Source organism: Patella vulgata, chromosome 7, assembly GCF_932274485.2.
Source record: "Patella vulgata chromosome 7, xgPatVulg1.2, whole genome shotgun sequence".
Taxonomy (NCBI): domain Eukaryota; kingdom Metazoa; phylum Mollusca; class Gastropoda; family Patellidae; genus Patella; species Patella vulgata.
This window is the reverse complement of record NC_065885.2, coordinates 14,432,874-14,448,237: the sequence shown is the minus strand read 5'-3', so window position 1 is coordinate 14,448,237 and position 15,364 is coordinate 14,432,874. Positions and strand designations below refer to the sequence as shown.

The 15,364-nt window shown below is 32.9% G+C and overlaps 1 protein-coding gene across 12 annotated transcripts in view; it reads right to left on the bottom strand.

Moving 5' to 3' along the window:
- The window catches only part of LOC126828583 (zinc finger protein rotund), a 191,782-nt gene that overhangs the window by 27,912 nt on the left and 148,506 nt on the right, over positions 1-15,364 (bottom strand). Inside the window, exon 1 of one of the 12 annotated variants that reach the window (XM_050558450.2) lies at positions 11,791-11,975. The exons of the other annotated variants lie outside the window; for them this stretch is intronic. Within the exon in view, the coding sequence (XP_050414407.1) occupies positions 11,791-11,809 (19 nt within the window). The 5' untranslated portion in view covers positions 11,810-11,975. Of the gene's footprint in view, positions 1-11,790; positions 11,976-15,364 lie in introns of those variants that run through there. 12 annotated transcript variants of the gene reach the window in all.

Below are 15,364 nucleotides of genomic sequence, written 5' to 3'. Positions count from 1 at the left end.
GTTTACTTTATTTCATTAACAATTTTACTCTATTAGGAACAATGGTACTAGATTTTAGGAAAAATGGTACTATATTAGGAACAATGATACTATATTAGGAACAATGATATTATCTATATTAGGAACAATATTAGGAACAGGGATACTATACTAGGAATAATGACACTATATTAGGAACAATGACATTATATTTTTGGAACAATGGACCTATATTTTAGAATAAGAGTTCAAATTTGTACTAGGATTTTAACATTTGGCCAATGAATAAGGCCCCTGCTTTTGAAGTAAGAGATGGATTTCTCTTCATATTTCCAATCATTCGAAATTTCAGAAGTACTGGACAATTCTTAAAGTTACAAGCCAATAATTGTTCCATTCATACTACAAATAAGTATCCATTTGAAGATGTATTTACAGTATTTAACCCACAATGGAAGTCCAAATTTATTAGTTTTTAAACTGTACGTTGATAGTAACTCTTAAATATAAGATGTCAAACCCACTATCAAACACCCTTAACCGTAAACACTTGAGAAATAAAAGTTTACTACTCTCAGTTCTTTATGTGAAAAGAAAATGTTTTGAATGCACTAAAATAGAAAGAGTAATTCCACCCTCGGTTTCTATCGATTTTGCTATAAAATTTAATCATGCTATTTACTCATAATTTAAAGAAATCACCAGTACTAATAGAACTTTAGGGAATACCCTTGCATTACCGTCAATTCAATTACTTCTTTTTTTTGCACTACATATGGAAATGCGGATTGCAAGCTTTGGTAATTTTTTCAATTTTTTTCGTGAAAATTTTCATTAAACAAGTCATGAGCATCTTGTTTCTGGAAATCACACATTTTCTCCATTTTTTTTAAACACAATAAATTCATGACTAAGAGTATCCAAAAAACCGTTATAATGTGTGATAATTTTACTGTATTAGGAACAATGATACTATATTAGGAACAATGGTACTATATTAGGAACATGTTTACTTTATTTCATTAACAATTTTACTCTATTAGGAACAATGGTACTAGATTTTAGGAAAAATGGTACTATATTAGGAACAATGATACTATATTAGGAACAATGATATTATCTATATTAGGAACAATATTAGGAACAGGGATACTATACTAGGAATAATGACACTATATTAGGAACAATGACATTATATTTTTGGAACAATGGACCTATATTTTAGAATAAGAGTTCAAATTTGTACTAGGATTTTAACATTTGGCCAATGAATAAGGCCCCTGCTTTTGAAGTAAGAGATGGATTTCTCTTCATATTTCCAATCATTCGAAATTTCAGAAGTACTGGACAATTCTTAAAGTTACAAGCCAATAATTGTTCCATTCATACTACAAATAAGTATCCATTTGAAGATGTATTTACAGTATTTAACCCACAATGGAAGTCCAAATTTATTAGTTTTTAAACTGTACGTTGATAGTAACTCTTAAATATAAGATGTCAAACCCACTATCAAACACCCTTAACCGTAAACACTTGAGAAATAAAAGTTTACTACTCTCAGTTCTTTATGTGAAAAGAAAATGTTTTGAATGCACTAAAATAGAAAGAGTAATTCCACCCTCGGTTTCTATCGATTTTGCTATAAAATTTAATCATGCTATTTACTCATAATTTAAAGAAATCACCAGTACTAATAGAACTTTAGGGAATACCCTTGCATTACCGTCAATTCAATTACTTCTTTTTTTTGCACTACATATGGAAATGCGGATTGCAAGCTTTGGTAATTTTTTCAATTTTTTTCGTGAAAATTTTCATTAAACAAGTCATGAGCATCTTGTTTCTGGAAATCACACATTTTCTCCATTTTTTTTAAACACAATAAATTCATGACTAAGAGTATCCAAAAAACCGTTATAATGTGTGATAATTGTATTTTTTTAAAAAGAAAAAAACCATCAATGATCAGAAAATAAATCATTTTTCTTAAATGTTCTGATTCCATATTTGTTTACATTATTTATACAATATTTCAAAAGTTGTAATTCTAGTGTGGTTTTTTTTCTCAATTATTTTGGAAAATATTAATAAAAATAATTATCTCCAGAATATGTGTAGTAGACATATTTTCTGTTTATCAGGATGCATCGGTTCTCTAATTTAAGGAAATATGAAAGATATATATTGGGTTGCTCAGAATTGTTATTTTGATTCATAATGGGACATCCATTTCAAAAGATAAAACTGAAGTCAGTTTTCTAATTTAAGTTTTATTCTCTACATAAATTGTTGAACAATAAATAAGTTATATTTCAACGGTGGATCTTTCCATAAAATTTTTACATGTAGATGGATACCCATCCAATTCACAAAACAAATCGAATAAAATTATATCAACACGTTCATTTCTTACATAAATCAGAGAGGTTTGATCCTAATAGGATCAACGGCACGTTGAAATGGTCAAGTTATTGAAATAGTATAGAATACTTTATTACTTTCAAAAGATATCAACTACAATCATTTTACAGTTAAATCTCTGTTTTCAGTTCAGCGAATATAACAGCAATGCTCTCACAACGAGTTAAGTGTACCTTCCGTTGTGACTAACTAATAATCATTTCACCAACGGTTACAAATTTTTCTCCAGGCAACATACAGAGTTCCTGTTATAATAATCTTCTGCTTGTAAAACCAAGCATTTGTAGAAATTGTGAAACGTGTCCTTCGAATATCAAATCAAAAACTCTTCTCTGACAGGTTAGGTCACGAAAAACGAGAGTGGGAAAAAAATCAATGCCATATTTATAGTTCTAGCATAAAATCACTGCAGAGTACAACATCAGAGAAGTCGTTCTCTAGTTAAATATTTTATACTGAACCCATAATATTTAACGCAAAATTATACTCAATTAAAAGGCAACCGCATAATTTTCTTCTTGCCTGTTTAAACTTAATATTACCTATTCTGATATATGACGTACTGAAGTGCCGTGTAATCTATAAATGCTCTCTCTCTTGTGAATAAAATGTCATTAGCGAAATCTCTCTACAAATTTAAACCAACTAAAGCGAAAAGTACGAGTTAAGTTTTTTGATGCATTTAAAGAGTAGAAATAAATTAAAGGTTTCACAGTCCTGTATATAACCTGTGTTTTATGATCATTATCATGGGTCATATGAATATGCAAATTTAGGTTGTATTTTCGTAGCCATTGATCAAGAAGATACTATTAGTAGTCAGTCTTAGTCACTGTTACCAAGGCTTCCTGATGCTTTCACCTGCTTCATTGTAATACCTCCTACACTCCTACGTTTTTTACGATTTAATTCCAGAAAAATAACACCAGTGGTTCTTCTTCCTACGTGAATCTGAGGATCGTATGAATATCATTTTCTATTCATGATTAAAAAAGATGACTGTTTGTCTTGTTATGGAAGTATATGAAATGGATGGTGTAATTTTCTTTTATAATAAACAGATTTATAAACATGAGAACAGGGACGACTTAATCACATAAAACTCAATGAATGGCCACTGTACTGACTATTTACTGGATTCAAATAAATCAATGCCTCAAAAATCAAGTCTAACAAAATCCACTCATAAATAGCAATTGTTCCAGAAAATTCAACCACATTTGTAAAAAGCATTTACAGAATTCAAAATAATTTTAAGGTTTTTTTTCATCTACTTATTGCACTCCACTGTTAGAGGTCGCTAATTTTTTCTATAAATCACTGTAGGAGATGCAGTCTCCCTACATGAACCTGTCAACGCAATAATTGTTCTATAAAATGGGGGCGAGCATTAGCTCAATTCTTACCCACTATTGTGAAATTCCTCAAGTGGAGAAAAAAAAAGCCTGTGCTATTGCATCTTAGGCGCAATTACGTTTAGCCTTGGTGTATACTATAATTGCCTTGAATGTCATCCAATAACTGACATGATGTAATTAAGGTTTCATTCATTCACTGCAGCTAAAAGGAAATAATTTTTCTTTTCGGTTTCCAGCTCACTCAAGCCTACGAAGGTGGTAATTGCTATTGCACTGTAGGTGCACATTTACGCCAGAACACAGAAACATTCAATTATATAGAATAGAGGTACTCTACCTACTTAACTCTCTCGCCACACTAGAAGTATTGTCAATTTAAATTAAGTATTGTAAGCCACCCTTTGGGAGGTGGTATATTCTGGAAAGGGTACTACCAAATTAATTTGAACAAAACTAACAAACTGAACTGAAGAGTCCTAAAGGACTACATGGACAATTTGTTTAAATGAATGGGATGACCTCAAATAATTATTACTTCATTTCTATCAGGTGACTAACAAATTTCTATTTCTGAATACCGAGTAGCTCTGTGAGAATAGCGTCGCTCGGTAACCAGTTTCCCATTGTCAGTTTTGCAGGACAAAGGCCCTGGCAAGGAAAAATCTTCTAGTTCATCGGATGTAACAAAAAAGATAGTGCATTAATGTCTTTTTGAGACAAACACATGGTAAATCTTTATTTTGAGTGTGTAAAGGTCTCTTCAAGAAAACCAAACAAACCATGGATCAACATATGGATTGTAATGGTAACATCTGCACAAACCGCACAATGCCATGTTCTTGTATCGGGAGGGGTTTCTGTGTTTTATTCTGCAGTTCTTCTGCATTGTCCGCTAAATCACTACACATCCCCCCATGTAACCCATGACATTTAGATGTGTCGTATCTATAGGAAATAAATAAATAATTAAAAATAAAAGCACAAATGTCATTTTGTTTGACTTAATCTAACCAAACTTAAAACCATCAACTCAACTTGTGAATAGTCATTTCCATGTATCATCTCCGATAAATTAAGAACAGAAAAGAACATACTCTTTTTTTTACTGAAGTAAAATCATTGTTATTAATGTCTCTACATCTGAATTCTTTCTTCCATAAAATTGATGTTGGCATAAACTTTGTGTTACCATTTCATTTTGGTGCTAAGAGTAGTTGAGAATTGTAATAAAAAAATAAAAGAACTTTATCACTTTCCAAGTTCCCGATCACAGTTCAACACATTCCAGTGTACTTAAAATAACATAATTGTAATAAATAAATAAAAACAGCATCTTATGTCAAATTGTCTTTCTGGGGGGGAAAAAAGAAGATAAATCATTTTGACCTGCCATGGCTGAATAGAAAAGAGGTTCAACTTAAATAGAAAAAAAAATTGGAATTTGATCTGTCACTTCAGAAATGAAACGAAATGGGGTTTAACATCCTACTGTTTTGCTCTGAACAGGGCTAATGAAGACGGGCATGCGCCATACAGTGTGCTATGAGGGAAATTTTGCCCGGACAGCGGCACTACGGCCTACTCTTATATCGAATTCCAACTGTCAAGGGATCTTTTACGTGCATGCCAATGTGTACACAGAACCTCGGTTTTTTGTCTCATCTGAATGACTAGACAGCTGTCCTTGTCAGGCCCTCCACTGTCACTTCAGATTTATTATATATAAGGTAGTAATAATGGAGTTAATATTTGGGGTTTCTTTTCTTAATTAAATGTTAAATAATCAATTTGAGTACATTTTATCGAGTGTCAAGTTACCCGCGAACAATTAGATACTGTTCGAAATATGCAAATGATGATCAGCGGCTTTAATTAACTCCGCCCTTCAAATAGAAATGAAATACAAATGGGTTCAGTGCCTTACTTTTCTGCATGAACCATGTTTAAACAGAACAAGCATTGCATTGGATTTTTTTTTTTCTGGGAAAAAAATATTTATCTCCAAAAAAGAGCATAATATATATACCAAGAAGAAAAGAATGATACTCCATTTATTGAAACATATTCAAACAAATTCTAAAAAGAACACATGGGCCAAATGCACCGTTTTCATTTTTAGATCTTTCCCCTGTGTGCATGACTTCCAAACTGTGAAAAATAACTCCATCTTACTTTTATTATCAAGATAAAAAGTCAAGTGATTTGTGTAATGTTAGTGATCTGAGAAACATGTACTTGAGCATGCATCTACGCGTTTTTCTATATGTCGAGAATCTGATGACATGAACTGCATATAACTCAAATTGTGAAATGTAAGAATTTGTTGGTTTCTGTCTTGCGGTAACACTATCAAGCATATCAACGTTTGTTAGCATTGTTTCTTTCCTCCCAGTTATCTGATTGTATTTCATACCTCAACAGATGCTGGTAATAAATTGCGAATGCACATGCGGCCATGTTGTTAATCTGCGCAAAACTTTTCCAATTTCATGCACGGCTCATATTGTACATATTCTTCACGGAATTACGTTTCAGCGTAAAACTGGCCTCACACATATCAAATCAAGGAGTCGAAATAGGAAGAAACAGTAGCTGTTTGAAATCAATTAATATTGTCATCGATTCTCTTCTAAATGGTGGCCATTCGGAAATTTATTGTTTATTTAATCACTCAATGGTAATGTAATGACCATAAAATAACAATACAACTCCTTTTTTCTCCAAAACCAATTACTTATTTTCGTAGCTTTTAATAGCATTTGATAACGTGGTGTAATTTGATAGTATAAGAATGAAACTTTCAGCAAATATGCATTTAGATATCGCAAATGTAAATTTTTTTGTGATATGAAACATATCTTCGATTATTTTTCAGCACGAATGAGAATTGTTTCATAGGAAATTTGTTTTCACAAATTTAAATGGTGTTTAACAACCCAGTCCAAAAATGGTTCAATCCAGCCAGCTAAAATTGCTTGATGGGCTTTTTTAAAATCTGATTCAATCCAAGCCAGTAGATTATCTACCCCTGATATTTTGATTTCTTAATCAAAACATGAGAGCAAAAGAGAGAGAGAGAGAGAGAGGGGGAGGGTTTAACATTCAAGACACAAACTAGGTCATTTTGGGACTAACACATGGTTCAATTTTATTTCAATAATTCGCTTCGCACGTAGGAGTCTTTAGCAGTGGGAGGATATCAGAGGACCCAGAGAAAACCCATGAGGTTGGACAGACAATCCCACTCCTTGTCACGTACAACCAGGGAATCGTAACCATGCAGCCATCCAACCCCCCGTAATAAGACATTAAATAATAATTGTGAGAACATTGTAGCATGGATTAAGCCATGAAAAATTAAATATTATCCTTAAAATGGGAATGAGGATAACTAAACATTTTCAAACGATGCTTAATATATAGTAAGTGGTGAGAGATCGCACTACACGTGAAACAAAACCGATGGGTGAACGTTCACATAAGATGAATGAAATGCAGTTTTAACTTTTCCGTACCCACTGGGCTAATGAATTATAAACTTCCCAATAAAATACTAAACAAAGAAAATGGAATAAATAGAAAACATGTGTAATATACCATAATTATTCTTGTAAATAGAGCAAAAAGAAGATAAATTATTTGTTGGTTTGTAAATTGGATCATTATCTTATTTCAATAGTATTTCTTTTCCTATCATAGATTTTCTAACAGCATGTGGATTGTAGCAATTCATCAATCTTATCAATCATTTAAAACACGCATACAAACATTGTCAATTGTCAACAACTCGGCATGCAATACTTAACAATAGTAATTGTCATTCTTCATTTTTATTTGATACTCCACTGCATTCGTAAAACGCATAGTGTTATTTCACAGGCAGGTTGACAAGCTTTCTCACATGTCTTGAACTAAACTATCAGTTTGATGCGCTTTGACACCTTCATTAATTTCTTCTTTTTTTTCTTCAGTTTAATAATTCACATACCGGTACTCAGCATGCTAAATTTTGAAATTTATAATTTAACCATATTGCCCCCCCCCTTTTTTTTCTTTTTTTTTTAAAGCATATAATATAATGGGTTATTTTTTTTTTTTTTCAAGTTTGTATATCCAGTCAATATATCTCAGTGGAACTATGCATGAAACTCAAAGAAGTGAAGATACACATTGGAAAGTATAAACCATTACATGCAGGGCCTAAAATAAGGTTAAATTCTCGTAGCACGCATTCCTTGTCCAGGAAGCCGACCGCCCGCGAGCGCCGGCCAGGGTGGGGAGCCTCCTGTTGACTATTCTGACGCTATAGGAGTTTAGTTAGCTATGCGCAGCTTTTTTTTTTTTGCATTAGAACTCAGCACTATGAAGATAACGCACCACTTTTGTTACGATAATATTTGGATTACAAGAGGAAACATGAATTAGGGGTTAGGAGGCATCGCTACCTTACACTTTTTCAGAGCACGGTTTTCATATTTTTAAGGCACAGAGTTTTTATTTCGAAGCACGTTCTTGCTCCAAAGCACGTTATTTTAGGCCCTGATTACATGTATTACTGGGAGCCTTGATGCCTCTGTATGGTGCTGGCTCACTAACCAGGAGGTCTCAGGTTCAATGGCGGGGTTGGGTGGCCAAATCATAAGGTCTGTCATTGAGTCAAGTGACATGGTTTCGATCCCCCGCTTGTGCGTGACAAGGAGTAGGGTCGCCAGCCGGGTTCTCCGGTTTACTCCCACAGCTAAAGATCCCTACACGCAAGCGAATTATTTAAATAAATATGAACCATGTGTTAGTCCCAAAATGACCTAGTTTGTGTCGAGTGGACAATAAACCCCATCTCTCTCTCTCTGTCCGGGCAAATTTTCCCTCATAGCACACTCCATGCCATACACCCATCACCATTATAGCCTGGTTCATTCACAAAAATAAGATGTTATATGCAATTTCATTTCATTTTACTTCTCACATTTCCCTTATTACAAAAATAGAAATACATCAATTGTAAAACAATACATTCCAGGTTAATTGCTGTTAAAGATTTTTCAAACAGTTTTTCTAAGTCGGCAGGAACAATACAGCAATGATATGTTGGTAAATGTTTAATCACATTGAAACAAGGGGAGTGAAACAGCGGTATATAAACACAAAATGTGTGCGTTCAGTAATTAAACATACATTTGGTGCATGTGAATATATTACAGTGAAATATTCATTAGATACACATTTATCTTCTTATTACTGTGTTTTGTTTACTCTCTCCCTAGGACATGCATGTTGACTTTACCATTCCTTTGGCTTTATTCTTCCATTTAAGATCTAAACAATTTTTTAACTTTACTAACCTTGCAAAAATGCATGTTGTTTTAGAACTTAAATGGTTTTAGATAGCAAGGAAGACAGCTAGCACGATAACGCATGATCGTATCTTAAAAACACAGCAAAATATTGCAGCACTTGGTACCATCCTTCAAACTACGGGAGGTGGGCCTACTCGAAAGGCACTTAGTACATGTTAAGTGGTTAGATATGTTCGTAAAAGCCAGTTTATTTCTTAATCTTCTGCAGTTAAATATTGTAAGTGACATGATATTAATTCAAAAACATTGATAATTTCTGAGCCAGGTAAAAAAATAATTAACATATTTGCAAGGAAATATATAACTCAGAATTTTAACAGGCAAAATGTGAGTATAATGGTTGTTGGGTAAAAATAATAATTATATATATTGCGGAATGAACATAATTACACTTACAAATATGGCAAGTGTTTCGTCATAAAGTTAAAGTGTTCATTAAATATAGATTTGAAAAAATTTGAAATGTTTAATAAACAGCCACTCATAATATTTATGAATCTTCATAAGTGTGAAGTATCACAATTTAATTCTTAAAAAAAAAGAAAGAAATTCTGAAAAAGAATCTAATAATAAACATAGATAGATCATAATTTAAACTTAATCAGAAATTTTACATCTTATCAATAAGTTGCACGAACATATTTCTGCTTCTAAATAGCATGTGAAAATGCGACTATCTGTTTATGTAATTTAGTATGGTGCGATTAATTATTGGCCTCCCATTGCGAACTGCTTTCTGCATCTGGTTTTACTTATCATGCAGGCTATAGTGTTCCCTTCAACGCTGGGCACCCCTTAACAGAAATTCTACCACCCTCTGGCTTGTCAGGACAACTAATTGGCAAAACTAGAACATTTCCAAGCAACCTTAGCTGATCATGTTTGGAATATTGTGCTATGTTTTGGGCTTGTGGTAAATCCGCACCTATGGTTCAGCGAGAAGATAGTTGATATGCTTGCAAACTTTTAGTCAGATTAGGAACGTTGGCTAAAAAATGAGAGATCAAGTATCGCACAGTAATAAGATAATCACTAAAAAATTTGAATTTTTTTTTCTTAAAACATGTTTTCTACTTCATATATCTCTATTTCTTAAGACAGCTACAGGCAGTTACTAAACATCAGTTAAAGGATGAAAATATAATAATATAAAATTTCTGATCATCACTTAAGGTACCCCGAATCCTGAATCTCTGAAAGGAATATCAGTCTAAAAATGAATTTTGTTTCCGTTCAGTAGTTAGAAAGTAGTTAAAAATCTCAAAACATTAAATTCTGCATTTTAACAAGCCAATGCCACCTATAAGTGTTGGGTAAAATTTATTGATGGGCCTCGTTTTTATCTGATTGTATCCAATCCAGAAGATGAAATTTTGGTTTTGTTTTCTTAATTAAGGAAAAAAAAGCAAAATGATAATCAGTGACTTAGATTGAATTTTGAGGTTATGTTAATTATATTTCAAACTCGCTTGTAATGTGAACATCCTAAACATTTATACGAAACACAAATTTGAGGCTGATTTTTAAGATTTCTAGCCCAGACCTGTCCAATACACCTTCATAGCATATTCAAGACTAAGTCTCATACTGTTACTGGTTTGTCAACATTATATAAATGCATTCAAAATTTGCATTTTGTACAATATAGAACAATCTACTGAATAGACTGCATATGTGCACAACTCAGTACAATGGAGGCTGTCGACTAACTTCCTTAATTGAAAACTGATGGTTTCAAGACTTGGAAAATTACACATAATCTCTTCAAACTTTGCAGCATATAACCCCAAGAGATTTCTTGTTGTTATTACGATATATAGCAAACAATATATTGAGTAAAAGATAGTGGGATTTCATAGCAGAGTGGACAGAAATCCCACTGTCCTGGCAAAATTCTCCTCACTAGTATTGCACATTCAAATAGTGTAGAGATCTTTACACATGATCAGAGACACAGAAGTTAACTGACAAGAATTAAATGAATACCCGGTAAATGAAATAGGTTTTAACATCTTACTTTTTTGCACTGACTGTGCTAATGAATCACAGGCCTATGACATGTAGTGTGCTATGAGGAAAATTTGACTCTGTTAGCACTTGTATGACCTACTCTTATTGAGGGGTTGGGAGGCTGAATGGTTAACGCGTGTGCATTTGATCATAAGGTCTTGTCCATTTCCAACTGTCAGGGGATGTTTAATGGTTATTCATAGCATCTGAATGATTAGATGCTTTGCCAGGCTCTGTACAACTGGCAACTGGCAGGCAACCAGGCTGGAAAGTCCTCAGAAACTTTCTCAACCAGCACAATTATCACAGTGGCTCCTTCACTGCTTGTGGTACAGTTTTATCCCTTTCAATTTTTAATGATTACATCTAAATTAAAACAGTAATCGATAAAGCTAACTTAAAAGATGCACTCTGTTAAATGTCAAATTATGTCTTCGAAATTGAAGGGATTCTTAAAACAGACTACCAATTTGTACATGACAATCAACATGGACACATTTATCTGTTTTTGTTAACATAACCATTAGAGTTACACCCACTTCAAAAACGTTATTTTTCTTATCCCTTTAAATTTTGAATGATTTACAATCAAATTAAATTTGTAATCAATTAATTTTAACTTGACTGCATGATGCACTAGGGCTAAAGATCAAATAATATACCATTCAAATTGTTGTCCATCCATTTTCACCTGCTTCAAGTACTATTAGAAATTACTATTAATTCAATCCACGGAGTGTTCTTGATAATCAGGTCTATTTTTATAACCACTCCACCAATAATCAATATATTTTTCAACTTGATGATCTGGATCAGTGGATTACACAGGTTAGTAGTTTATGTATTCTCAGTAGCGTAGCGATCAAGTTTTTATCTAGTGGGACATGACATGCTTACATTCTTATCCCTTTAAATTTTGAATGATTTACAATCAAATTAAATTTGTAATCAATTAATTTTAACTTGACTGCATGATGCACTAGGGCTAAAGATCAAATAATATACCATTCAAATTGTTGTCCATCCATTTTCACCTGCTTCAAGTACTATTAGAAATTACTATTAATTCAATCCACGGAGTGTTCTTGATAATCAGGTCTATTTTTATAACCACTCCACCAATAATCAATATATTTTTCAACTTGATGATCTGGATCAGTGGATTACACAGGTTAGTAGTTTATGTATTCTCAGTAGCGTAGCGATCAAGTTTTTATCTAGTGGGACATGACATGCTTACATTTTTTACTTCCTTGTATATATTCATTTATATTCAACAGCAACATTGCAAAAGAAAAGACGTTCTTAATGTCATAGATGCACAGAACAGGGTATTTCCCGATCCTCAGGATTTTCCAGCATGGTTTCCCCATATCAGTGGTGCAGGAAAGGCCTTGCAAGGAAAAGAAGACATCTAGTCATTCGGATGGGACAAAAACTGAGGTCCAGCCGAGTTCTCATTGGCATGCGCACAAAACAACACTTGACAGTTGGAATTTGATGAAGAGTACTGGTAGGCAGAAAAACTACCCTCTGGGTCAAATTTCTCTCGTAGCCCAATGCATGGTGTACGCCCATCTTCTCTAGGCTAGTAATAAGTTTAAACTTTTCCCATCCTTACGAACAGACCATCATTCTTACGAGAACTATCAAATGTTGGATAAATTTCCCGATATTAACTCTCTAATTTTTAATCATTTAAAATCTCGTTAAAATAAATGAAGATATAACGAGATATTACTTCATTTTTAATTTATGATCATATCCTTTTAAACCTTTCACCTATCAAAGAGTTAGTTGCAACACTAAAAAAAAAAAAAAAAAAAAAATCACGGCTGCTGAAGAAATTAAACGATTAATTTAATATAGTTACATGGATCAACTTTCAGCCAACTACTTGAAGAGCTGTCACTTAATCATATAAATGAAAAACATGTTACAAGTCAGGATAGTATATTAGATCATACATTTATGATTATATACATTTTATCTTGTCAGGTTACATCAAACGAACAACATATTCAGTTAAAATTGAGCTTTCGACAAGCCAGTCTTCTTCCAAAATCTTTGCCAATATACTAGAAAGTTATTTCGATAGGTATATCTATTATTAAAAAAAATACATGCCACTCATAAGTGTTGGATAAAATCTTGTTTTAATCCAACTCAATTCAAGCAGGGAGATAATCCACCGTTGATATTTTTGTTTTGTTATAATTTGATCAGGTGTTTTTTTCCCCACTAAGAAGGATTCAAACTCTCATTATAGCTCTTGTTATAGCTCTGATGTACTTACTAAAATATACAGCCCTAAAATAAATATTCTATCTTTTATCTTTTTCAATTGCCACTGAATATTACATAAGATGAAGCCGTAGACCGGAGAAAAACTTCTAAAAACTAAGCGGTGAGATGGGTAGAAGGGTTCTATGTGGTAACTGTCTTCTTGAGGATCTGAAGACGCTTGACGGATCAGTAAGAAATCTAAGGATAAGTAAGTAAAGAATCCCCTAACCTAAGAAGAACAGAGGCTAGTTTCGGTCTTTAACTGACCATGTATCTGATGAAGGTTGATTAAAGACCGAAAGGTTATCATTAGATCTCACCTAAATCTACACTAGCCTCTGTTCTTCTTGGGTTAGGGGATCCTTTACTTTCTATTTTATAAGAATTCTGTAACCTATATTTGGTGCCGTGCATACAAATATTAAAGCCACTGATCATCGTTTGAGGAATTTTTAATCCATTGTAAACTTCAATATTTTCAAAGTTGAATATCTAAAAGGAATATCATTTGAAAAAATACTCAGCATTTACAAACACATGAAAATCCGACCGAATTCTTGTTGCGAGATTATCTTTTACTCGTTTAAATAATCCGTTTGAGTATATTTTAATGTAAAAATTAGATATTATTCAAAATATGCAAGAGAGGATCAGTGACTGTAAGAAGTTTAGGTATCAGGTTTTGTGTATAATGTTAAAATATCTCTCTTTACGAGTATTGATGTAATCGAATATATAGCAATATGCTAGTGGCTTTAATAGTGTAAGCCCATCATAAATGCATTATGTAATGCATATCTCTAAATGATTATTGCAAGTTGTTCGGCTGCCTAAAGAGTTTTGAGAAACATGAACTCTAAAGCCGTGTTGACATAGGTTTACTGCAACTTAAAAGCGAACATAATCTGTGTTCACATTACCAAATCAAATTCAGTAAATTTAATTGTGAACTTGTGAGTTTACGGCAAATCTATTTAAGATGATATTGCTATGGTGGTTACGTGAGTTATCCAAGTGATACCTTGACAACTCCGATGGTCTAAGGATACCAACATGAGAATTTTGTTTCAATCCTTTTTGTGTTCATTCGCATTACGTTATTTCCTGAATATTAAGGAAATAATTCTACAATTTACCATATGCATATCAACCTGAAAATTTCTACAGGCTACTTATCGAACTTAGGGATTACTTCCACAAACAGAACTATTTTTGCAATGTGAACAGAACCTTAATACATGTATAAAGGAAACTGGGTTATAGCTGCCGTAAAATGAGCCAAGTCTATCTTTAAAAACATCTCTAGTCATCATGCATGCTGCATGCATCTTTTATCTAGGTTAAACTGCTTCAATAATACACTGAGTATGAGATAACAACAATATGCAGCCAGACAGAAGCAGCTGGTTTCAATTTGTGTTGTGTCTGTTTCCAAATGCGTATTGCCTGCTGCAAGCTATAAATTACTGTTTGTGCTGAAGTTTGTATGTATTGGGGTCAGACAGGGTGAAATAGATCAAGAATTATCAAACTTGAATGTAGATGAGCCATGACCAAGTCAAGTTACATCTGTGAGTCTGGGTATCGCCCACCATGATCAATCTGCTGTCTTTAATTACCCGTATTTATAACGCCCCCCTATTTAAAACATATCAATACTTTTTAATCATGATATGAATTTTAAATTGAGTTGAACTTGATGAAGAAATTATGAAAATGTTTAGTTAAAACTGTTAATGGATATAACAACCATATAACAAATCTTCTGTTCCGAACTTTGATTTTTCATTCCAAACTTGAACATCATAAGTTTCATTTCATTTATATAAACTTTCATTTTATTTCCAAATTTGATGTTTGATTTTCTTTTCATTCAGAGAGCATTCATTTTCTTTTAGAGAATATTAATTTTAATTTCATTCACAGAACATTAATTTTCATTCCATTCAA